This window comes from Leptonotus elevatus, chromosome 2 (assembly GCF_054856555.1).
Source record: "Leptonotus elevatus isolate MCC_2025b chromosome 2, RoL_Lele_1.0, whole genome shotgun sequence".
Classification (NCBI taxonomy): Eukaryota; Metazoa; Chordata; class Actinopteri; order Syngnathiformes; family Syngnathidae; genus Leptonotus; species Leptonotus elevatus.
This window is the reverse complement of record NC_141240.1, coordinates 32,635,128-32,660,744: the sequence shown is the minus strand read 5'-3', so window position 1 is coordinate 32,660,744 and position 25,617 is coordinate 32,635,128. Positions and strand designations below refer to the sequence as shown.

The 25,617-nt window shown below is 40.3% G+C and overlaps 2 protein-coding genes across 5 annotated transcripts; one reads left to right on the top strand and one right to left on the bottom strand.

The window, feature by feature from the left end:
- Positions 1-6: 6 nt before the first annotated feature.
- gpd2 (glycerol-3-phosphate dehydrogenase 2 (mitochondrial)) lies at positions 7-16,854 on the bottom strand. 2 transcript variants are annotated; one of them, XM_086067595.1, is made up of 18 exons: positions 16,731-16,854; positions 15,240-15,346; positions 11,689-11,857; positions 11,491-11,615; positions 11,321-11,418; positions 10,053-10,216; positions 8,710-8,874; positions 8,485-8,629; positions 8,206-8,399; positions 8,010-8,144; positions 7,758-7,933; positions 6,095-6,226; positions 5,864-6,022; positions 5,522-5,634; positions 5,365-5,443; positions 5,186-5,284; positions 2,830-2,973; positions 7-2,181 (listed from the first exon to the last, which is right to left on the bottom strand). In XM_086067595.1, exons 2-17 carry the CDS (start codon positions 15,339-15,341, stop codon positions 2,848-2,850), a joined length of 2,181 nt encoding a protein of 726 aa, XP_085923721.1. In that variant the 5' UTR covers positions 15,342-15,346; positions 16,731-16,854; the 3' UTR covers positions 7-2,181; positions 2,830-2,847. The 2 variants fall into 2 exon arrangements, with proteins under 2 accessions (XP_085923721.1, XP_085923720.1); XM_086067594.1 differs by having other exon boundaries at positions 7-2,973.
- A 112-nt stretch (positions 16,855-16,966) lies between these two features.
- On the top strand, positions 16,967-25,100 carry LOC147179649 (nuclear receptor subfamily 4 group A member 2-like). 3 transcript variants are annotated; one of them, XM_086067598.1, is made up of 7 exons: positions 16,967-17,069; positions 19,882-20,696; positions 22,289-22,418; positions 22,509-22,666; positions 22,746-22,945; positions 23,150-23,328; positions 24,619-25,100. In XM_086067598.1, the coding sequence occupies exons 2-7, from the start codon at positions 19,887-19,889 to the stop codon at positions 24,876-24,878; spliced, it is 1,737 nt and encodes a 578-aa protein (XP_085923724.1). In that variant the 5' UTR covers positions 16,967-17,069; positions 19,882-19,886; the 3' UTR covers positions 24,879-25,100. The 3 variants fall into 3 exon arrangements, with proteins under 3 accessions (XP_085923724.1, XP_085923725.1, XP_085923723.1); XM_086067599.1 differs by lacking the exon at positions 16,967-17,069 and adding an exon at positions 19,535-19,761 and having other exon boundaries at positions 22,590-22,666; XM_086067597.1 differs by lacking the exon at positions 16,967-17,069 and adding an exon at positions 19,537-19,761.
- The last annotated feature ends 517 nt before the right edge of the window (positions 25,101-25,617 follow it).

The following is a 25,617-nucleotide window of genomic DNA, read 5'->3' as shown; positions in this document are numbered from 1 at the left end:
CAAAGCTTATTGAGCAACAAGATACATTTAATTAGATAATTGTGTTGTCTCTTCAGAATACTGGCTCAAAAGTATTCTTACAAGCAGGTGGGGGAAGAGAAAAAAAACTCGGAACATGATTCTCTTTGAGCCTAGATAAAGCTGAAATTTCATCCAAAAGGAGACAATCAAACATCGGGATGCACATTTAAGACGAGTTTGCTATGAGCTATTGTTGACAGGCAACATTGGCACTTTGACGGTCTTCACTGTCAAAAATACAAAACCAGAGTGACAACATGCTCAAAATGCACAGATGCTGGATGGGAGGGGTCACAATAAACACAGAGGCACGTGTTGACGTGAGCTTTTGAGGGCCATTGGATGAGTAACCCAAATGCAAGAACATGTACTAAACTCACTCGGGAGCTTCTACAGTTGAATTCTTGAAACTTGACATAACAAGAACACCTTAAAGCTCAGTCTAGCCCTTGAAAAAGTAGTCAAATGACATGGCAGTAATCATCAGTGGCTTTGTCTCAACCTGAGAAGGCACACGTCACACATTCTTTCTTGTTTTAATATGAACATTGCGTGTGCTTGGACCTGTTAAATTGTAGCACCTCATTCTTGCCGTTAACGCAGAAAATGAAAATGCCACTTCAAAAAAATAAAATAAATAAAAAATGTTACAATACTTGGAATATATAAGCATGCATTTTAACTAAATAATAACAAATATAGAATCCCTTTTTAACCCTGTTTTGTAAAGAAACACAGGCAACAGACACTCTCACTGACAGCCCAGTTAACTCATTCACTGCCAATGATGGCTATAGACGACAAAAAATCATTGAAACTATTTCTATTAGTTTTTAAAAAAATCTCTTTTGTTAACAAGAATATGAAAACCTAGAATTTTTTTTATTGTACAAAATAAAATTTGTGATTAATCGTGAGTTAAGCAGAGAAGTCATGCAATTAATTACAATTAAAAAATGTAATCGCCTGACGCCCCTAATTTTTAATAATCTTTTCTTAGTTTTGTTTTGTTTTTATAGATTATTAAGAATTCGGGGCGTCAGGCGATTACAGTTTTTAATTGTAATTAACCGCATGACTTCACAAGTTTTTTTCCTTTTTTTATAAAAGAAAAGATTATTAAAAATTAGGGGCGTCAGGTGATTATTATTATTATTTTTTAACTAATTAACAACATGACCACTAGTTAAAATGTTGTTTTTTTTAAAGAAAAAAGATTATTAAAATTTAGGGGCGTCAGGCGATTAAAATTTGTAATTGTAATTAATCGCATGACTTCTACTTAACTCACGATTAATCAATTTTTTTTTACATCTGTTCTAAACGTACAATCATTTTTTTCTAGGTTTTCATACTCTTGTTAACAAAAGTGGAAACAAATGTTAAACTAATAGAAATAATTAAATAGAATTTGACGTCAATAGCCGTCAATGGCAGTGAATGAGTTAATTGCAACGTAGTAAAAATGTTTTAAATAAGAGCAGAAAGATGACAGCTAAAATCTCAAAACCTGTAAACATCAGTATCAGTAGGAGTTTGCAGGTGCTGTGGCAAATGTTGACTAAGTTGTACGCCTTCAGCTTCCTGGAGCATATTTCCACTTAAAAGTCTCTCTTGCATAAAATAGGTATTGAAGTGCTTGTACAAGTCAGTGCCAGGACAGTAACGCTAAATTCAGAAAAAAATCAGTAACTTTTTACTTTGCAGGTCTCCGTCTTGTGTTTAGACTGGCACAGCATCATGGCAATTATACACGAGTTATATATCTGCAGTTTCTCATTCAATCACACTAGAATGTATGGTTGTGTTTCTATACATGAAACGGCACTTTAAAATCAAATGTACTTTTGGGATTAGTGCTCCTTTGGGGCGGGTAGGAGATATTGTATATACTCTCTAAAACTCTACACACTTGAAGAAGAAAAAAAAAACTGGGTTGCTTTCCTAACCCAATCGCTGGTTTGGTCACTTCTACCCAAGATTGGGTTAGTTAATTTAACTCTCTCTTCTTTTTTTTTTTACCCAGCAGATTGGGTTAAATTTTGGATTTTGAGCGGGCTGAAGCTGGTCGCCATGTTGGACACAGGAAAGGGGTTCGAATCCTTGTCAGGGGCTGACGGCGGGGGTGGATCGTGTCAGGAGGGGCATCTACCGTAAAACCTGTACCAATAATAACATGCGAGAAAATGTTGGTGATATCCTGGTATTCCATTTCTTGACAGCTTTAATCATTATGTGTAGTTTTTGACACTTGGATCAAAATCTTGACCCAACGTGCTGGAATTAAAAACCCAGCACTACTTTACCTAATTTAGATGACTTTTGACCTTGCAGTTTTAAGACTATATGCTAATAATATCTTGTAATCAGCGCCTTGCTTGTTTCTCTTGCAATTAGCATCAAATCAAATGTTCCAGCCTACGAAGAGATTGTGAACCAGTACAATAAAGCGCAAGATTCCATTTTGATCAAACGAGCAGATTTACGCAACAATCAGTGGTGAGTTTAAAAAAGGAGTGGTAAAGCGCTATAAAAAGGTAGAAATATCAAAGATTTGATAAAAAATAAAAAAATTAAATAAAAACATGCTATAAATAGTCACATTGTGCGCTGTGGAACATCGGAGGCACCTGATGCTGACAACCAATCAACACGCAGACAAACAGGCGGCTCAGGAAAACAAGCCTCAATCATTGGATTGTATTTCACCCAAAACACACGCCGCCGCATTTGCTCTTGATTTGGCCAAATTCCCGCCATCGCCTCCCTGATTGCATTGTCATTCAAATGAGGTTGTTCACAAGAGACCTTCATGAAAGGCCGGGCTCAGACTCCGCCGCCGCTTCGGTCCACCGTCACGGGGCCCCTCTTATCAAGCGTTTCTTCGGCTGACTTCATCAAGATGGCCAGGCGGCTGTCCGACACTTGGCCCTTTTTGACGGCGCTCATCAGCTGAGTGGCAGATGACACAAAATGAAAAGTGTGAGTGTACCCAGGTGACAACAGAAGGAACGTATCCGGTCCATGCACGGTGCATGCCAGAGCGGTCCAACCACCTTCACATGCTCCAATGAACCCAACACCTGCTGACTCTGTTGGTTTTTCTCATGTGTTAAAGGTGAACTGGGTCGGGCGTGAAACTGTTACAACTCCATTAAACTTGCTTCCTATGATTCGCCTTGTACTAATTTGCATTAACTAATAGATCACTACAAATAGTTGAGGACCAGCAACAACAATTTTTTTTTTTTTTTTTTTTTAAATCTTTCATCTTTGTTTCAGGACTACTCATCAAGTTGTGGACGTGCCTTACGATTCTTCCACTTTCTCTCTGTGACCTGCACACACTCACAGCTGACAACAAGGCACTCTGTAGCAGCTACGCCAGCAGACTATCCAAAGGGAAGATTTCTACAATGTAAGCATAGCTAGCTAGCAAGCTAAGTGTACGTCGCAATTGCACTAGCTACCCGCTGATGTTGTAATATGCCGCCAAAATATCAGGAAAAAAAACAAATGGTGGAAAATAGTTTAACGTTATAGCGCTACAGAATTCTCACTCTGAAGGTTTTCAGCAATAATCATCAAAACAAATTTATTTTACAGGGTCTTTAAACCTGCTTTTTGTAACAATTTGGCACAAAAAAAAGTTTTACAATAGCCTTTTTCTTTGAACATTTATGACTGAAACATCTTCTAATTAGTAGATTAACACCTTAGCTGTTCACAATGGGTACTCCTGCATTCGGGTTCAAATTTCCCACCCTCTGCGGATGTAACGGCATGTGCGCATTGTGTACCTGAAGAAGGGTGTGTGTACTTTAATTTTTCAGCCACAGGTGGCAGTAGAGATTCGAAATGGAATTTTCTGCACTCATTCTGTGCCATTGACGGCTATAGACGTCAAAAACCAATTTTAACCCATTCACTGCCATTGACGGTTATAGACGGCAAATATTAATTTTAACTATTTATGTTAGTTTAACATTTCTTAACAAGCGTATGAAAACCTATATATTTTTTTATTGTACATTGAGAACAGATATAAAATTTGTGATTAATCGTGAGTTAACTCGTGAAGTCATGCAATGAATTACAATTAAACATTTCAATCGCCTGACGCCCCTAATTTTTAATAATCTATAATTATATTTTTTTAAAGAAAAGATTAATAAAAAGAAAAGATTATTAAAAAATAATTACTTTTTTTTTTTTTTTTATTAATCACATGTCTTTAGTTAACTCACGATTAATCATACATTTTATATCTGTTCTAAATGTACAATAAACATTTTTTCTAGGTTTTCATACTCTTGTTAATAAAAGTGGAAAAAAATGTTAAACTAATAGAAAGAGTTCAAATGAATTTTTGACGTCTATAGGCGTCAATGGCAGTGAATGAGTTAACTGGGCTGTCAGTGAGAGTGTCTGTTGCCTGACTCACTCCGTCTGTCGGTCCCTTTTCCCAATTTTTTCCCGTTCTGACAGTTGTTGCAGCAGTTGTATTGTTAACGCCCTGCCCAGTGCAGCTTTAAAACATCTTAAGACACTTTTCTACTGAGTTCTTCCCCTCCATCCATATTAGTCACCAGAGTTGAAAGTTGACTAAGGGTTGTATTTGAGAGTTATTTCATATCTCACATTACTTTGTATACACTACCTGTTTGCAGTCTCTTAAATCGGCCATGAGCAGGAAGGACACATGAGCAAAAACAAGCATTGACATTTAGGATCATGATTTACACATTTTAGTTTTCCCCCAAAAAAAGGAAACCATCACTACACTATACTGCCGCCCCCTGGGGGGTGTGACCAGATATGTGTTCAAGAGCAGCTGCCGCTAATGAAGACAAAAGCACCAAGTTGTCATCATGCTCCCTCATAATGACACTCTTTTCTCAACTGGAAGCAAAGTGTGAACGCAATTTAGCAACAGATACAGCTCAGCCCTCATTATACCTGTCGTACATTCTCCGCCCTAATTAGCTTCAAAGTTGAGGAGAGTTCACACCTGCTGTGTGAAGCAGGTCTCAGGCGGACAACCACCTTTTCTCTCTTTTGTCTGTTCTCTGCCGCAAAGAGGAGCATGGAATGTTCATCCGAGTGTTTTCGCAGAAAACGCCACATCGTCATAGTTGATAGCAAATCACAAGCCATTACATACCTGGAGGAATTCATCTAATTCAATCTGTCCATTCTTGTTGACATCCACCTCGTTAAGAATTTCATGGAGGGCATTCTCATCAATGTGGACATTGATACTCTATGGAGAGAAGAAACCAGGTTGGAATCTTGGTCCAGTAACAGTGAAGAACAACAACAATCAGGGAAGTGGGAACTCACGTCGAGGACTTGTTGGACATCAACTGTGGTGATGAACCCTTTGCGCTCTTTGTCAAACTTATGAAAGCGCTTCTTGTACCTGCCAACCACGTTAAAGTGGACACATTACTTCTTCGTGCATGACTCAAGAGTTTATTGGCCACTTAAATGTTTCTACCTGGCTACTTCCTGGTTGTCCAGGGTCATTTCAGAGGTCTTGGTCAACTGCTCAGAGCGAGACCGGTAGCCCATCTCATGGTACAAGAACTTCTTGGCTGCTTCCAACTCAGCCTGGATTTGAAAGTGCAACATTAACAGAAGTAGGGGTGCTCTGGGTTGTTTTGCTTTTTTTTTTCACTGCTGAATGAGTTTCCTCCCTTGACTGTCAATAAAGGCTCAGTTTACTCATGCATAGTAACAGGATGATGGGCGTGGACTTCCCTATTGTGTTCTGATAGAAAAACCCAGTGGGGGCTAAAACATAAAAAAAATATATATATATATTTCCTGGTTTTTGTACCGTCTTGCGCTCTTGGCTCCAGCCCAACTCCTTGGCCATGATCTGCACAATGCGTGGGAGGGCCTCGTCGGCCGCCTGCACGTTCAGGAAGCCCAATCGCGTTCGCCGGGCAATGAGGTCAATGGCGGTGCATGCGTACTCCTTGATGGCGTACAGCACCTGCGAGAGATGGCAGAGTCGTATCGTCAGGATTTCAGGGGGGGGGGACATTTGCACGCCGTCACACATTACCTCAGCCTCAATGTACGGAAACTCCGACACCAGCCTTTTGCCAACTATCGGCCATCTTTGCCCTGTGACCAGCGCCATCTTGGCCACGTCATATGCCTTTCCTCCATACGTAGAAGCCAAATGCTGCGCAACCTGAGCACACACAAAAAGGTTCAGTTTGCTAATTTAATTTCCCTTTTCTTAAGGTCGTACAGATGCAGACAAGTTTTTTTTTTTTTTTGGGGCACCGTGTTGTCGAGATGTCACGTTTACAGAATACATAACAACTTTTTGCTATTCAGATCGTTGCCTTAGCCATCATGCAAAAGGGCAAACACTGTCCAAATATCAGCAGTGACCTTTGAAAAATATTCGGCAGCGGCTGCGAGCGCCTTTAATAAGGAGTAAGTGGACTGCAGGAGCACTTTCCTCAACTAAAACAATGTTCTATTGAATTTAATGGGCGGAGAGTGGCTAACTGTTGCATGATGTGAATCAATGGATCCGATGGACTTAATGCTAATGAATTGTTCAGCATCTCTTCAGGTGTCAAGTCTTTAGCGCAGCGCAAATGTCGACGTCGTTAACGTCGACATCTCCACTTCAAGATGGAAGCAGTCAATGTTTCTCAGTAGGGCTGTCAAAATTAAAGCGTTGACTTTGGAGATTCAATTAATTGATTAAAGCATTAAAAAAAATTAACTCAGTTAACTCAGTGTGCAGCCAAACTAGAGCTGATTTTACTTTCTGATTTACTTGCTTTTGTTCGTTTTGTTTAACAGTTGTATTTTACATGAGAAGAATTCTATTCAATGCTCCAATAATGTTATTAGAACAGTCTTTGATTCTAAATATACGTTCTGATTGATTATTTTACATTAATTCCATGATTTTACTCAAGTAAATATCTGTTACAAGCTTTGAGTAGAAACGTAAATTCAAAAGTAGGAAAATGTGATTAATCGTGATTAACTCATTCACTGCCATTGACGGCTATAGACGTCAAAAATTAATTTGAACTATTTCTAGTAGTTTCCCTTTTTTTCCCACTTTTGTTAACAAGAGTATGAAAACCTAGAAAAAAAAATGATTGTACATTTAGAACAGATATAAAATTTGTGATTAATCTTGAGTTAACTAGTGAAGTCATGTGATTAATTACAATAACTAAAATAACTAATAGTTTCACATTCCCCCCCCCCACACTTTTGTTAACAAGAGTATGAAAACCTAGAATTTTGTATTGTACATTTAGAACAGATATAAAATTTCTGATTAATCGTGAGTAAACTACTGAAGTCATGTGATTAATTACAATTTTAAAAAATCGCCTGATGCCCCTAATAAAAAGAAAAGGAAAGGAAAGATTATTAAAAAATTAGGGGCGATATTTTTTTTAAATTTTATATCCTTTCTAAATGTACAATAAAAAATTCTAGGTTGTCACACTCTTGTTAGCAAAAGTGTGTGTGTGTGTGTGTGGGGGGGGACTATTAGAAATAGTTCAAATGAATTTTTGACGTCAATTGCAGTGAATGAGTTAATCATGATTAATTATTGAAAATTGCGTTATTAATTAGTTTTAAAAAATGTAATCGTTTGACAGCACTAGAAGCAAGTGAAACGGTCAGAAAATGTTTTAGTTTTGACACCACACTTAAGCATCTGAAAAAAAGTGTCCTACTTCCTGCTCCAAGCCGTAATCTTGCACCAGACGGATGTAAAGCGTTGGCGTCCAGCCCTTTGAGCCCTCTAACATCAAGCCCACAGTCTTGCATTTCTCAGCTGGGAGGGCATGCGTTTTAATGGCGGCGTCTAGAGTCTCTTCAGCCATGGATCTATAGGTAGTCCACTTGCCACCTGCAGACACAACTGCTGCTGAAATAAAACAGGACAAATCAACAGCCCAATATTTCACAAGCAGAAACCAGCTGACCTGCAATGGTGACCAGCCCACTGTCACTGACGCTGACAATGTGGTTACGGCAGATGGACTGAGTGTCTTTGGAGTTGGGGTCCGTCACCAGGGGACGGATTCCGCTCCATGCAGCCAACACGTCTCCCCGTCTCACTTCAGGGTACAAAATTCACAGTTAATATTTTGTTTGACACCCTCTTGCCGTCATTCCTACCTTCCACGTCGGGGCTGAGATAGTTGCGGACCTCGCTCAGGATGAAGTTGATGTCGTCCTCCCCAGGGATGGGGTGGGCTGTCACATTGGTGGGAGTGTCTGTGGTTCCAGCAATGGTCATCTTCTCCCAAGGCAGGAAGAAGATGACCCGACCATCACTTGTGGCGGGGTCCAACAGGCCCATGTTATCAGGGCTGTGTGTCAAAAAAGCAGAAACATGGTCAAATGAGATTGATGTCGTTATGGCACAGCTTACGTTGCGCAGATCACGTAACACACCTGTAGTAGCCAGGAATGACAATGTGCACGCCGGCACTGGGCTGGCAGATGTTTTGGGTTTCCTGGCTATCCATTTTCCTCACCGAGTCCGTGAAAGGCCCAGTAGCGTTGATGACACATTTGGCTTTGACATCGAATTCCTCCCCTTAAATAAGTAATCATAGACTTATGTCATGTGGTCAACCGCAGATTGGTTTTCTTTACACATAGCGATTTTTTTCTCACCTGTGAGCACGTCCCGGCAGTGTGCCCCGCACACCTTGTCATTGCCGGTCTGCGGGTCCTTTTTCTTCAGCAGGTGAACCACCTCAGTGTAGTTGGCCGTGGCAGCACCGTAGCGGGCAGCGGTGAGGCCGATTGCCAAGTTCATACGGGCATCGTTGTGTTGGCCTGTTGGGTGACAGGCCGAAAGTTTGTATATATATATACAATCCCGATACGAATCTATAAATTGATTATTGCGATTTTTTTTAATTAAAATTTGGAAAATACTAATCAGTAGACTTTTACATGTACACTGTAAGATTTGTATGAAAATGTATTTATTTATCTGAAAATTCTGGCTTATAACCACTGCATTTAACAAACAGGTTGCAGTCATGTCTGGACAGCACTGAAATAAAATATTATGGCTTAATGTTCCATTAATATAACATTCTTCCATGCTTAATGTGTGAATTCCTAAGGAAGACGTTTTGTTGAATATTCCAATAAAAAATGTATGTTTAAAAATCGAATCGATTCGGGAATTGCGCGCTGTAATATCGCAATATATATATATATATATATATATATATATATATATATATATATATATATAGTATGGAATGAAGACAAAAGGTGGATTATGAAACAATCACTTAGCTGTAAAAAAATGAAAAAGCACATTAGTTGTCTGCAGAGAATAAGACAGCCAAGAGGCTGAAGACAGTCCGACCAATTGTGGTGCTCCTCGGCAGCACTACACCACCGGAGAGAAGGTCAGACTTGGAAATGTCACAAGCGTGATTGTACCAGATGGCATAAATTGAGAGAGAGAGAGAGAGAGAGAGAGAGAGAGAGAGAGAGAGAGAGAGAGAGAGAGAGAGAGAGAGAGAGAGAGAGAGAGAGAGAGAAAAAGATGCATCCCTTGCAAAACATCCTCCACTCCTGCTGTCTATCAGCAGAATGCTGGCAGAATGTGGAACAGAAATGTAGGCGCAGTGCTTTGCATCATTTCTCAGAGTGCAGCAAACACGTACGCACACTAGATTTGGAAGTTGGTTTTATCCTGTGAGAAGCGCAGATCACAACTTCCACTAGCAGTTTGTTTAATAATTAGACATTCGGCATGGGTTGTTGGATAATATGCTTGGCAGGGACCTGTCGCAATATAACCTTTTTGAGTTTCAAGCCTTCTTAATGATTTCAGTTTAAGGGCCCGTTTTCTTTAAATTTTTTATCATTTCATTCGTCACTTTAAAGTATTTCTCTGAATACGTCTCGGTGAGAGAGAAAAGGTCAAATGACTAAGAATCTCTGCAAGTGTTGAAAGTAAAAGAATCAACAAGACAATGCCTGACGCTTACCATCATAATAGACGATGGCTCCCACCAGCTTGTCCTTTTTCAGCATGGGAAAGAGCTCCAGGGCTTTGGTCTTACTGAGGACGTAACTGCTCTTTAAACATTGGATCCCGGCCACCACGTCGTACATCTTAATGCCCGCCCAATAATACGGAAGCTGCCACCATCTGAGACAACAGATGGAAAAAGTGGGGATTTTTTTTTTTTTTTTACACAATAGTTACGAGGGGTGTGAATTGCCTAGTACCTTGCGATTTGATCTGTATCACGATTCTTAGGTCACGATTCGATTCGATACCAATTAATCTTGATACGAATCTATAAGTCAATTATTGCGATTTTTTAAAACTAAAATTTTTAAAATACTTATCAGTAAACTTGGACATGTACACTGTAAGAGTTGTATGATAATGTACTTCAGGCTTATAACTGTGAGCCACTGTATTTAACAGGTTGGAATCTGTTTCATGTTTAAACAGCATTGAAATAAAATATTAAGGCTTAATGTTCCATTAATATAACATTCTTCCACACTTAAAAGTGTGAAACCTAACCCTAAGTAAGAATATTTCCATCAAAAATTGATCTTTAAAAATCGATTCGGCTGCATATGAATCGATATGAGAATTGTGTGCTGTAATATCGCGATATATTGCCGAATCGATTTTTTTTAACAACCCCTAATAGTTACATACAAAATGGTAGGTGAAATAGTAATGGTTTATGTTCAGCTTTGGAGGTTCCACTGTATATGAGAGGTGAGAAATTGGTATTGAAATTTGGTACTCAAGTTGAAGTATGGATACTAGCTGATTCAATATACTGATTCAACTCATTTACTGCTTTTAAATAGTAAAAGTTAGATTTATAGTATGTTTATTTATTTATTCTTTTTTTTTTTTACTGCCAATTGCATACAATAGTGTTGTATTGGTAATTAATTGCGCTAATTTTGATAACGCAATTTGCATTGTAATTAATTGATGTAATTAATGCGTAAAAAGAACATATCTGCACACAAAATGAGTTCCCTTATTTAGTAACTTAAACGTTGCTCATACTGAGACAAAACTAAAAAGGAAACTGAAAACGCTATTTAAAAAAAACACATGACCCTAGCTTTGCTAACGTTATGAACTGACAATTTTTTTTTTGATTTTCGTTTCTGTGATCTATTTTTAATTGTTTGCATTTTCAGGCACCAGAATGGACAAAAATGTCCAAAACGACAGTTAACAGTCGAATGTAACGCACCCTCGCTGATGACCTACTTGTAAACAGGAAGCATGATGGGCAGTGGCGCTGACAGGTGAGGCGCAACCTCCAAGAGGTTGGCTCGCTCGTGGAGGGCTTCTTTCACCATCATGTACTGTTGCAGGAAAAGATCATCAATCAATCCAGAAAAGTACGCACGACTAAACAAGGGATTTGCGTTCAAAACCTGCTCATAGTCCAGTTTCATGATGGCCTTCTGGAGGTAGCGAACTCCACCGTGAATGAGTTTGGTGCTCCGGCTGCTCGTCCCAGACGAGAAGTCATTCCTCTCGACAAGAGCAGTGTTAAGGTCTAAAAAAAGACGAGAGAAAAATATTCAATATAACCACTCCAACGTAGTGCGAGATGCGCTGAGGGGTCTTACTGCGCGTGACAGCGTCTAAGGCACATCCTACACCAGTAGCTCCGCCTCCAATTACCAGGACGTCAAACTCTTTGCTTTTCAGCGTGGCAAGCTGGGCCTGCCTTGACGGTAGCTCGTCTGCGAAGGGAGCCTTCCGCTCTTCTTCTGCCGCCACGTGAGCTAACCGAGCCTGGATGTGACGCAGACGCGCAAGCAAATTATTACACACTCTCGTTTATATGCTTTTCATATCTGAGAGGATGTTTTTGGTGTGTCCAGTATTATAGCAACACATTTGCTTGAGGTAAATGAACATTAGGCACTACAAACACTAAAGTTAGAGGTGCATTTATCTGCTTTCCAGTGACCTGATGCATGCTATTAAAATTAAGGCATAAGAGACAAAAGCAAAGCTTTTATTTCTACTTTCTATCCAAGATAAGGAGATTAATAAGTTATGGCTCAAACTACATGGCGCACCCCCCCAGGTAGGACGTGAGGAAGTGAAGATTTGACAAGGTCGTGCGAGTGTAATAATACATATTGAATGACATTTATTCTTAAACAAAACTTTTACATATCGTCATGGGTAACGGGCGCTAATGACGTGCACCACCAAAATGTGTTCTTTATTTCAGCATATTTCAAAACGCATGACGTGAAGTTAACATTTTCATCCGGACTTGCATCATATAGTAACACACAGCAGACACTTGTATAATCTTGTTTTTTTTTTTTTTACATGTAACACATGTTTTTTTTAGCATACGGGTGCAAAGTGGTGATTGGATGCTTGTCTCATGGTTTTCAAGTGAAGTGCTGCTAAAAAAACAGACTTTATTCTTAATGTAATTATATTCCGTTCACCGGGGGGTTGCCGGGGCGGTACGACCTGCTGCAACATGCTACTTATCTTTGCAAAACCCACAACACGAATCATCACATTCATGTCCTGCATTTGATTAGGGAATGATTTTAAGTCATAATCACAAGAACAATCCCCCCCTGACACCGGGACGTGCCATTTCACCTCTAATGAAATACGATTTTTTTTCTTCTTTTTTTTTTTTGCTCCAGCCTGATGATTGCATCAAGCTTCTTGAGAGCACATGCAGCATTTGACTTGCAAATGTGAGCGGGTTTTTGCAATTTGCAACTGAAATCATTGTCTCTCTGTGATGATAGATGGAAAAATACCACCACAGAGCTAAATGCTGGGGATTAGTTTTACTGGGATTAAAGGCATGCATGATTACAAACTATTGTAGAAATGATTATATTTGATCAACATCGGCTTCTTGCTTACCAATCCAGTCTTGGTTGGGTGGGCGGCAACAGGCAAGAGAAGACATTATTACAACGGGACACAAACAAAGTTCACATTAGCACGCACAGTTAAATAAAGGCTGGTATGTAGCTTTGCGGGCGTTCAAATATAGGTCTGTGTCGGGTCAAAGGTCGGGGGGGAAACACAGCTGCTTGTCCCTCTCGAATAAAGATGACTTAAGTGTCAAGGCGAGACACCGAAACATCAAATGTTGTCTATTCGGAACGCCCCATAAGATGCCCCCATGACGACTCAGTCCTGCTTCATGGAAGGGAGGGAATGTTTATTTATACAACATGAGGCTGCTTTGACAGCAGCTTAGAAATACTCCCCATACACGAGATGACCTCAGGAAGTACAAAATGTATATAATGGACAAAGGTGAAAATGACAAATGAAATAAAAGATATGCAGTGGAAACTCAGTTTTCAAAGGTAGCGTTTCCCATTGAAATGAAAGACAATATTATTCTGCTGTTTGCCTTATTTTGATAAATGTGTGGTTAAAATAAATACTTTATATTATAGAAATAACTGAAAACCCAATTTAGTATGAATGAATAAAAGAGCAGGGTGCAGAACATGTGCTATAGTTATTGCTCATTGGCCTTCTTGAGCCTGCTAGCTCAACCTTGCAAGGTAGCCATTGCTAGCTTAAAGATGGACCTTACCACTCGGAATCTCCTAATTACGACCGAGTTCTGTTCATGTGATTTTGTTATAGCAAAAAAAAAAAATACACATAGCAGCTGACGTACTCTTTGCTTGTAAAACCGAACAATTATGGCAAATAATGAGTTGTAAAGGACAGGACATTGAAGTGTGTATGCTGCGTAAACGTGTAGATTCTAAAACAACGTTAACGCCCTTATAAGTGTTAATATTTCTTGCCATTCGCAAATCCTTTGGCGCTCTCCGCCATGTTGAAACTTGAAAAGTTATCTCAGCTCGGAAACTCGGGTATAAAAATAAATTCCCAGTTGTCCAGTTGAAAATACGACATGAGGGGGCGTGCAATTTTTTTATTCGACATGTGGTATTTACTATAACTTCAATACCACATGAAAGCAGCATAAGTTAAGGCTAGCTAGCAGAGGGAGAGCTGTAGACTTGGGGAATTCGCTCTGCCCCATCTGCATACACTTAGTCTCAAGTTACATATGGAATATTTTTTTTTTTTTACTTGTCACTTTCCTTATGTGTGCCTGTGTTAAGCATCTTTGGTTGTTGAGAAAAGCACAATATTTCAGATGATAGATTTCCCAAAACTGTGCTACAAGCCTCTAGCAGTTTCCCTTTTCTTAGGAGCCATTCTGTGTGCTACTTAACTCATTCACTGCTATTGACGGCTATAGACGTCAAAAATTCATTTGAACTATTTCTATTAGTTTAAAAAAAAAATCCACTTTTGTTAACAAGAGTATGACAACCTAGAAAAAAATTATTGTACATTTAGAACAGATATAAAATTTGTGATATATACTGCTGAAGTCATGCAATTAATTTTAATCGCCTGACGCCCCTAAATTTTAATAATCTTAAAAAAAAAAGATTATTAAAAAAAATGTCTAGGTTTTCATACTCTTGTTAACAAAAGTGGGGAAAAAAACATAAAACTAATAGAAATAGTTCAAATGAATCTTTGATGTCTATAACCGTCAATGGCAGTGAATGAGTTAAGAGCTTTTTTTTAATGTTTTTTTTTTATTTTAAAGTGCTCTTTAAATAAAGTTGGCTCCATGCCAAAATGGCTTGCGGCATGATAATTTAAATGTTTGAAAGCCACGCCATTCGTAACCTGAATTTCCACTGTACTGAATTCATCATAACAAGTGGAGGAGCACGTATATACAATGTTTTTTTTTGTGCTCGTAGGAAGGTAATCAAAGACCTGAAAAGTGATTTATTATTAAGTTGATAACGTTAACCCCACGTGAACACGGCCTGCAAAGCAATGAGCCACCCCTTTCAGCCACACCTCAAACAACTGAACAAACAAGTTACATAGTAACTTTAAATTTCAGTCATGGAATATTGAGTAAACACAGCACGGGAACATGTAATTGGCAAGTCCTATGAGTGAAAGAACCACATTTGAAGAGAAAGCTGCTTCCTGTGCAGCATCTGGCAAACACACGGAGTACTGTATATCCTAAAGGCATCAAATGCATTCCAAAATCTTGATAGGACATGCTGTGGATGACTTCACAGTAGAAACGTAACAACAATGTTGGTTTGCAACTTACCTGCTTTTTCCTATACTCTATGAGCTGTGACAGACCAAGAACGGTGGCGATGGCCCCGCCGCCTACAAAAGCTGTTCGTTTGAGAACCTTCCTGAACGCCATATTACCTACGGAGAGAGCAACGTGCTATGAGGCGCGTCGACGGGAATGAGGAGTGCATGGAGGAGGCGTGGCAACCGCTAAGGACGGGATGACAAATGCTGGTGTTCTTTTCATTTTCCCAAAGAATATATTTACTCATTTGTTAAAAATTGACATATCAATAATGAAAATGTAGATTTGATGTGATGGTGTTACATTCTCGTATGATTTGTTCTGCTAAATTCAATAGATTAAATGCTGCACAGCACTGCGGTTGAATAATTAAAACAAGAGAGACTTTTTTTTTGTTTTGAGTTTAACATTATTTAGAAAAAAATACAACAAATGCAAAAATATATATAATATTCATGGTTAAATTTGAAAGGTGTAGGTTGAAACTGTTGAAATCTTGGGCTGTCTTTAAATATTTAGTAAATGTATTTAAATGTCAATGTATGTTGTAGCAATTTTAATAAGCTACGTTTGTTCTCTTTGCTTTGCCTTTGACTGCTTTTGGTAGCGTGAAGTACATTCATTGACTTGCCTTGTGTATGTAATGTGCAATAACAATACATTTGCCTCGCCTTGGGTTAGGTCCTAACGGTACATCCTAACTTGGGTTTGGGTTATTAGTTTTTTTAGTGCTTGGGTTTTCTAACACGTCCTGTGTTTTTATCATGGCTCGGCTTTCTTATTTCTGATAGTGTGTTTGCATTTTTTTTCACCCACTTTTCAGACATCCTTTGGCCCCTCAAACACTTTTATCAAACGATAGTACCACGTGCCTTCGCACCTTCGATAGGCGGCTCATTATAGAGGGCTGTACTGTACTGTACTAGCAAATAATGACAATAATTACAGGCCAGAGAAGCCGCTAACAGGCTGGATGATCCGGCTCATCCACACTTCTCCTCAGGTATCTAATGGATGGCGTCAATGGTGGGACAGCCCCCTCTTACATCAGCCAAACATTCTCATTATGAGTCAGCTTCTTTCCTGGCTGTAATGTAAAACACGTGATTCTCCCAACCCTCCATTGTGTCGATAACTGTCTTACAGTCAGGGGTCATCTTATCCTGACATCTTGCTGTGGATTAAAATGTCGACCAGTTTGATCTTTGTTGAAAACAAACACTGACGAATAAAGTGATCAACGAAGAAAAACGCGTCACAAGAACAGAACCGTTACTAGAACGCTTTCTGCCTTTCCCCAGTTTTTTTTTTTTTTTTTGTTCTCGTTGTATTTAGTTTAAAGGCTGTTTGTTCACACATTATAACAATGCGGAAGGTTATAACAGCACTGGGTTACGTGCGCGCAAACATACGATGCCTTTTGACATACGGACAATAAACAGGTTGAAAAATAATTGTCATTATAAATGACCCCAAGGTGAGGCGATTTCCACTTACAGTAAGCTTTGTGGTTGATACACAGTCGCTCACAGGGCGATGCAGGGCGGAGACCGAGGCATCGGTTGTTGTCCTAGCCTGTCTGGTAGCCTGAGTTTGACAGCTACAACCAGGAAGCGGAGCAACGTTCGAGTGACGTGTGGCTGCACCAATCAGATTACGCGCGTCTGATGTTCATGTCCAATCATTTTTCAAAAGAGATTGCCCTGCCTTCACGTGACGTAATTGGAACGGTGGCTTGCGCAAGTCCCTGGGCGTCCTTCTTCAGGATAATAATAAAGAGAGAAGTGCCACCAGCTGTCGTCTTTGGGCACATGACGCTTGCTATAGTATAGCATGGTAAAGTAGTTTATATTTTCTGTTTGTCAGCATTGCAGTTTTATCTTTTAAAGAAGTGGTTCTCAAACTTTTTACCGCTAAGAGGTCTACCTCAGTAGCACCACTAATTGACAATTTGAAAATAAAGGTGCATATAGTAGGCCCAGATAGAGGTTTTATTCCTAAAGATAATTTAATATCATTGTATAGTCACGTTATACATTATCCACAGTTTGAATATTACCATCCATCCATTTTCCGAACTGCTTAGCAACTGTGTCTAAATATTGTAAAAGAAAACGCTGTACGATTCAATTCAACTATATTGCACATAAAACAATTTTTATCACTCCAGACTTGGCATATACATTACAGCCGTGTGTATGAGATGTGTTTGAGGAACGAAGCTGGCTTTGCTTCCGTCTGGACGGGGCCTTAGTCTGTTGCGTTTGTCCAGTCTGTGTGAGAGCATTGTCGATATCAAGGTTATGTGTGGAAGTAGTGCGTGCAATTTTTGTTCAAGTCAAGCCCTTGTCTCAGTAAGTCATCTTCGTCTCAGTTAAATCACCCTCGTCTTTGTCACGTCATCCTTGTCACCGTCCAGTCGCCCGCGTCACCTTCAAGTTGCCCGCGTTCTGTCCTCTCGTCCAGTCCAGCCATGGCGCCGCCGCCTCTCGTCCAGCCCAGTCATGGGGACCAGCCACACCTCGTTCAGCCCTGTCTTGGCAACCAGTCCTCAAGTCCAGTCCAGTCACATTCCAGCCTGTCCTAGTCTACTCACCTTCCTTGTTTAGTATCAATGAAGTTTCTCACTTTGCCCTTCATATTTGTCTCCCTGCCGTTTCTCCCCGCATTTGGGTCCTCACTCATCCACGCACACCTTATCACGACAGAATGCTTCCACCAAGTAAGGACCCAGCAGGAGGCACATGGACCGTCTCTGCTCATTTGAAATGGCAGTCCAAAGTCACAGATTCTCGCCGGCTGCAGTCTCAAGTCACGAACCCTGGCCTGATGCTGCCCCAAGTCACAGACTCTCGTTTGCTGCAGCCCTAAGTCACGGATTCTTGTTTGCTGCAGTCCCAAGTCAGAGATTCTCAACCGATGCAGCCTCAAGTCCCCGTCCCGGCTCCTCGGAAGCTTCAAGTCCCTGTCCCGACTCCTCGGCCGCCCTGGGCCTCCTCGTCTTTGCCGCTGCCGCAGCCCCAAGTTTCTTCGTCTCCGCTGCTGCCGCAGCCCCAAGTCTCCGCCTCCTCTCATCTAGTCCAGTCTTGGCGACCAGTCCTCAAGTCCAGTCCATTCACGTTATAGCCAGTCCTAGCCTACTCACCTTCCTTGTTTAGTATCAATGAAGTTCCTCACTTTGCCCTTCATATTTGTCTCCCTGCATTTGGGTCCACACTCATTCACGCGCACCTTATCATGACAGCACTGGATTTCAAAGACATTTAAGTGCCTGTTATACAGTATTATGCACAAGTTGAACATGTAGTTTGGTAATTATTTTGCGTATATTTAAGGGAGTCCGCATACACTTTGCATAATCACTGCCTTAAAGTTTAAATGGTATGCATTTCACAATTTAAAACATTTCAATTCATCCATTCATCCATTATCTTAACCGCTTATCCTCCCAACTCAACTTTATTGATAGAGCACTTCGGAACAATTCACATCCTTAATTTCAGCCTATGAGCTCAGCATATTGTGAGGGTGTGTTTTAGTCAGTGCTTATTGGGCTAAGAAGAAGGGTTACCATGTATGGCTATTTATTTATTGATTTGTTTGTTTGTTTATTTTGTATTTCAGCACGGTAGGATGAGAGGTAGAAAGTTGTGGCAAGGTGATTGGTTACTACTAGGTCAAAGTATGAAGAAAACAGCGAGTACAGTAAATTAGGCATCTTCTGTATTTTCACAAATGGATGCAGCACTTCATCACCAAGCCACCGAATGATCTAAGTAAATGGATGTTGTAGAGTAGTGCATTTAACTCTAAAAAGACTATATTTGTCCAGTCTAAATAGAGTATAATTTACACTTGGAAGGGATTAAAATATTCAGAGTAAATATAAATGCAATGTAAAAAAGTGTCCATTTATACTCTGTTTGGACTGGGAGTCGCAGCAACCACAGTGAGAAAGATGTGCTAGCCATTTGGCAAGTGCACAGTTATCCTCCCATAAAACATACTATGTGCCCTTTAAAGTGCAAAATAATGAAACAATTTTAAATGTATGCTGCGTGTGCACACTATCTTTCTAACTATCTTATTAATTACTTTTTTGAATATGGAGGAAATGGGTCAAAGGTATCTGATTAAAAAAAAAGAAAAAAAGATCGCATTTCAATTCAGCTGTATGTTTCAATTTCTCCCTCTTCAATAACTGGCTAAATGTAGTGCACGCACAAAGAGGAAGGGTGGGTGGGCGTGGGGGCACAAAAGGGGAGAGAGAGAGAGAGAGAGAGAGAGAGACCGCCCACGCCTCACTGCGTAATGGTTGTGTCACTCGGTTACACGCCACATAAACAAAAGCACATTGTTGCTGTCCCTGGAATCAAGTCTTGAAGCAGCTTGGGAGACGCAAGCTTTGCACCGCAGCCCATCGCCTCACCTGCATTTGCGACCAGCAAGTGGACTGCATGATCGCTGCACAGCAAAAGACATATTACAGCTGCGTTGGATTACATATCGCCATAGATTAATGTTTAAGGTATCATATACCCAGAATAATGATGATAAATCTGCACATTTGCGTCTGGTACAATGCATAGAGGGGGGGGGGGGTGCATTTAATAAACTCTTCTGTACTGTTTTTCTTCTGTGATTGCAGTGACCATGCCATGCGTCCAGGCGCAGTGCAGCTCCTCTCCTCCGGGAGCCAGCCCGGCGTCTCAGAGCGCGGCAGGAGAGCGGAGCTGCTGTGACTTCCTCACTCCGGAGTTTGTCAAGTTCAGCATGGACCTTGCCAACAGTGAAATATCCGCTTCGCCGTCGGGCGCAGAAGCCTACAGTTGTGGCTATGACGCGAGGCCCCAGTGTCTGTTCCAAATGCCGCTTCACGGGGAGCTGCCGTGCGTCAAGACGGAGGATGCGCGTGCAGGTTGCCCGGCGCGATTTCAGCCCAGTCAGCATCTGCAGGCGGCCGATCTGCTGTCCTCCAGTAGTTCCGTTTACTATTACCAGTCTCCATCCTCGCGCGCGCCCATCACGCCCAATATACAAACTCCACTGATGTGGGAGGACTCTGGTCCTCTGTTGCGTCAAGACTATTTGGTGGCGGCGCAGCGGAAAAACAACTTTTCCAGATTGTCGCTGTTTTCCATCAAACATTCACAAGATGGCAATCAGAACTTTTCCAGCCCGATGAAATTTGACCGACATTTTCACATGTGCACCAATCTGGACCAAACACTGGACTCTCCCGGTCTTCTTTGCTGTGCTGGGCTGGGAAATCAGCCTCGTGCGGGGTTTCACCCTCTCCAGTTCGCCCACACTCAGCACTTCATAAACAACCTGAGTCCTCCCACGTCCGCCCAAACTCGAGGGCGACCGAGCACGGAGGGATTGTGCGCGGTGTGCGGGGACAATGCAGCCTGCCAGCACTACGGAGTGCGAACTTGCGAGGGATGCAAAGGATTCTTCAAGGTGGGGTGCACACTTACCTATAAAATATTGGCCTTAGCTACTTTTCAGATGTTCTATACTAGCCTATATGCTTTCATGGACGTATAAGGGACCACTGGGTCCATCCAGCACCTTTGTATACAAGGGGTTAATTAGTGGTTATTTCAAAGGTGAGATCACCTTGGTGATTTTTTTATATGATACAATTAATATCCAAGATGGAGTACTTGTTAAATCATTTGGTTCTCATTTGGTCATAGCTTGTGACAGAAGCAATGTCGAATCGTAATTTTTTTTTAGTGTGACGGTTGCAAGGTTTTTTCATTTTTTATTATTATTTTATTATTGTTTTTCTTTCTGCCCAATTTTTTTCTTTGCCCTGTAAAGTGTCCTTGGGTGTCTTTATTAGGCGCCGATGAATTAAATTTGTTATTATTATTATTATTATTGGGTGTATTTATCAGGCGCTGATAAATTAAATTGATTATTATTTATTATTACTAAGGTATTTTGGATAATAAAATCTATTTGTAGGTATCATATTGAAAAAACTGCAATTATCCGCAGCACATGTCAAAAGTTTCGCAAACCGCTGCTTGTGTTTTATTAGCTCGCTGTATATTCAAATAAAAAATAAACATGACCCACATCAGAAAGTCATGAGAAAGAGATACTGCATGTTGACTCTTGATAAAAAAAAAAAAAAAAAAAATTATGAATATTGACAAAATCTGAATGTTAACAGATTTCACAATTTGTATTTAATGTTTTGAAAATGAAAAAAAAATACTTTCACAAAATGTATCAGTTTTCTTAATTTAAAATTGTAAACAAAAAAGTAGAATGTCAAAAGAGTTCACCCATTTTTGTATTTAAAAAAAAAAACGTTTGATATAAAAACAAACGTAAAGAATAGAAAATTTTGGGTTTGAATCTCAGCGTTGGCCTTGCTGTGTCAAGTTTGCATGTTTCTTTGTTCTCTCTGCCTTCCTGCCACACACCAAACACATGTCAATTAGGTTAATTGAGGACTCTAAACTGTCCATTGAGAAAAAAGTGTTGTTGATGGTTATATGTGCCCATTCCCTTGAAGCAAAAGTCAGCTGGCATATTCTCCAGCTCACCTGTGACCCTGAACAATATAAGCAATAGAAAATAGTGGGCAGGCATTGCCTCACTTGCCTGCTTTTGACCTCTTGCCCTGAACGTTCATGGAGCCAAATGTCTTGTTTGAACCTTGCCACTGACATGCCGTGACGTGAATAAGAAAACCCTCCTTTTCCTTCTTTGATCAAGATTCCCAGGACAATTGGCTCAATTATGAATGGCCATGACCCACTATTTACCCAGACTGACCTGTCCATGCACCGAATGCCATACAGCGCCTCACAGATCCCACAGGACCAAGAAGGCCGCTGATTCTTTTCAGAAGCTTTTAGCTTTCCTTTTAATTCAAGTCTCTTAGCACTCAAAACCCAGTGGGACAATGATGTTTATGTGGTTTTTTTTTTAGTGCTGGTCTTATATCAAACTGCAAGAAAAAAGAGCTGTTGCTGATGATCTTTGCCAATAGAACTTTTGTGTAGTGACAAACTTTTGTAATCTTCCTGCAGCGCACAGTGCAGAAAAATGCCAAATATGTGTGTTTGGCGGCCAAGAGTTGCCCCGTAGACAAACGGCGGAGGAACCGCTGCCAATACTGTCGCTTCCAGAAATGCCTTGCGGTCGGAATGGTCAAAGAAGGTAACCTTTGAAAATGTTGCCAACGCGCTTCTTGTAACGTGACATCATGCTTGACAGAATCTTTTCGGTGTTCGTCCGCATTCTCGGCAGTGGTGCGGACAGCCAGTCTAAAAGGTCGCAGGGGTCGCCTTCCCTCCAAAACTAAAGTTTTTCCCGACTCATCTTCACCAGCCAGCACACTGCTGAACTCCCTCATCAGAGCGCACGTGGAGTCCGACCCGTCGCCCTCGCGGCTCGATTACTGCAAAGTAAGAAACATTCTTCACCTTAGGAGGAACTTTCATTCCACAGAGCACTTACTTCATTACTTATTGTGGCTTTGCGGAGTTCAAAGAAAGTCCAGAAAGCCCCCCGAGAGACGACGCTCAGCACGTGCACCAATTTTACGACTTGCTGACCAGATCGATGGAAGTGATTCGGGCGTGGGCACTGAAGATTCCGGGATTTGTTTCCCTGACCAAACATGATCAAGACCTCCTGTTCTACTCGTCATTCTTGGAGCTCTTTGTCTTACGTCTGTCGTACAGGTAAACGCAGCGGAGGCGTCAAGTGAGTACGTTCTGTACATTTTCGTGCGACGCCAACGTTAGCTTAGCAGCGATGACGCTTCATCCTTAGCATCCTTAGCTAAGCTAATCAGATAAGCTATACATTTGCTATATGTGACTATGAAACATGCTAAATGTAAAGTGAGAGATACGATATATGCGCGACCGTTTGTTTTGCCTCAGATCTAACCCCGATGAAGGCAAGCTGATATTCTGCGACGGCTCCGTGTGGCACCGCCTCCAATGTCTGCGTGGCTTTGGCGAGTGGATTGACAGCATTGTGGAGTTCTCCACCAACCTACGCAGGATGAATCTGGACATCGCCACCTTCTCCTGCATATGTGCACTCGCCCTGGTCACCGGTGAGATGCTCCACATTTAAGTGCTACAAGTTTTTTTTGTTTTTTTTTTGCCTTTGACATGAATACAGTCAACCGCTGCCTATTTACAAATTCACAAAATTATTTCTGTAATGCTCAAACATTCTGCCAAAGCAATAGATAACAGGAAAGTAGCAATTGGTGACAAGGAGGTAAGTGAAAGTGATACAGCACTTCATGACTGTTCTAAGATCTTTGTGGATTGGGAAGAAGCTAAGTTTAGCCCAGGTTTTTACGGGAAGTTATGCAGTTTTTGGCGCTTGGGTATGTTTTCACTCATTAAAATGCATAGAGATGATTTTGGTGTAGAAGAACTTGAAAGTTGTAACATCATGACATAAAAACCCACACGGCATATTTTCCTACCAATCAACAATCTAATATGGCCTATGTATCTGTTTTGTGTGTATTTAAATTAGTGACGGACCGATATGCATTTTTCATGGCCGATACTGATTATTAGTAGTGAAAGAGGCCGATAACCGATATTACAAGCTGATATTCATTTGCATTAAAAGAGAAAATAGTGTAGTTTTTTTTTTTACTTTGTTGAAACGCCATTAAGCATTTTTGTTAAAACAACTTTTCAAATTTTCAACACTTTTTAGGTTTTTCTTTTAATTTTAAACATATAAGGAATAGGCAACTTTGTTTGAAAATTACAACAAAAATTGGCAGGGAGCTTCCAGCTAAATTAAAAATTAAGCAAATAAATAACTCCCTAAAGTTTTCCACTGTAAATAAAGTTTTCCAAAATGTCAACATAATTTGGTATTTTTTTTAATTTATTTTCAAAAATAAAAAGTGTATGGAGATCCCAGTGTCAGCATCATCTTTTATCAAAATTTATGGAAATTTAAATAACTACATAAATTAAATGTTCCAGTCTCTCACTGAGTGACAAATGCACGGTGCAAGAAACGTTGGAGACAAGAGAGATGGCATGCTAATGTAGCTCATTTGCGTTTTTTTGTCAGAGTTCATCAAAGGTTTCAAAAGCTCTTCGCAGACAGTGAAAATGTGTCTGACAGTATTCAAAATGTCTTTGCGGCAAGTAATAATTGTCTGTGAACATTTGACAAATCCTGTTAAAAATGCAAAAATGTACTACGTTTGCAAGAATTCACCGCTCAGTGAGATACCGGCTTTAGATTCGAAAAAAAGGCCGATGTCGATATTTTTGTCAAAATGCCAAATATCGGCATTGATAATCGGCCCAGCTGATAAAACTCTGATATCATCTAATGTCTAGTGTGATGTGTTTTTGGACAGAGCGACACGGACTAAAGGAACCGAGGAAGGTGGAGTTGCTGCAGAGTAGCGTTGTCCAATGTTTCAAAGATGGCAGCATGTCCGTAGACACAGACTCAAACACTTGGTCAAACCATTTGTTCAGATTGGTGGAAAAGCTTCCCGAACTTCGCACTCTGTGCATTCAAGGCCTGCAGAGGATTTTTTATTTAAAGTTGGAGGATCTGGTGCCGCCACCCGCAATAATAGATAAGTTATTCCTCGACACGTTGCCCTTTTGAAGACGCCAGAGAACACATTCAAGGACAATGTCAAAAGTTTATTATTCTGTGTGGATTGATGACGAGCACAGAAAAAAACATTTCATTTTGGATCTTATTTATCTCTTAATGTCAAATGTGAACTTTGATTTGATTGTGATTTGTATGTAACTTCTTCCCTTTATTTTATAGGAGGACTAAATTGACATAAAAGCAAACGTAAAAGTGAACATCCTGTTAAATGTTTGCAGGAGAATGTGCTTATCTTTGTAATTGTCTTGTCATGTTTTATTGAATAAATAATGACTGAGAGCTGCAGGACTCATTTATTTTCCACCTGTGTTGCACTTTAACACCGACAAGCCCCTCAAATTATTTATTTATTCATTTATTTATTTATTAAGATTTCAGAATGTACGCTTTGCCCTTTCAGTCTATTCTGCCCAGAGCTTTAAAAAACCAATAGTGTCTGCCGATGTAACTTAACGATGGGACTGTTTCTTTAACCGGTCAGATTTCAAATTCAGGATGCTGGCCCTCGATGATAACCGCTTTTTTTTTTTTAATCCTCTGATTGGCTGGTCAGAGCAAAACTTTGGCCGTAGTGATCTGCGCACATTAACACTTTAATAATCAGCATCTCTAGTGAGTATAAAGTTTTATTTAAATGATTTGGGTTTGCTTTTTGATAGATTTAGTTGTCATGTTTCATTTTTGTCGGTTGGGATCTGTGTTTCGTCATGCCCCCCCCCCCCCCTTT

What these genes read in the sequence shown, in the direction of transcription:
- gpd2 (XM_086067594.1), bottom strand. Translation starts at nt 15,341, where the DNA reads ATGGCGTTCAGGAAGGTTCTCAAACGAACAGCTTTTGTAGGCGGCGGG. An exon ending in TGAAACTGGACTATGAGCAG is followed by an intron (nt 11,419 to 11,490) that starts GTTTTGAACGCA and finishes TTCCTGCAACAG; the next exon opens with TACATGATGGTGAAAGAAGC. An exon ending in TGGGCTGGTCACCATTGCAG is followed by an intron (nt 7,934 to 8,009) that starts GTCAGCTGGTTT and finishes TTGTGTCTGCAG; the next exon opens with GTGGCAAGTGGACTACCTAT.
- LOC147179649 (XM_086067598.1), top strand. Translation starts at nt 19,887, where the DNA reads ATGCCATGCGTCCAGGCGCAGTGCAGCTCCTCTCCTCCGGGAGCCAGC. An exon ending in GTCTTACGTCTGTCGTACAG is followed by an intron (nt 22,946 to 23,149) that starts GTAAACGCAGCG and finishes GTTTTGCCTCAG; the next exon opens with ATCTAACCCCGATGAAGGCA. An exon ending in TGCACTCGCCCTGGTCACCG is followed by an intron (nt 23,329 to 24,618) that starts GTGAGATGCTCC and finishes GTTTTTGGACAG; the next exon opens with AGCGACACGGACTAAAGGAA.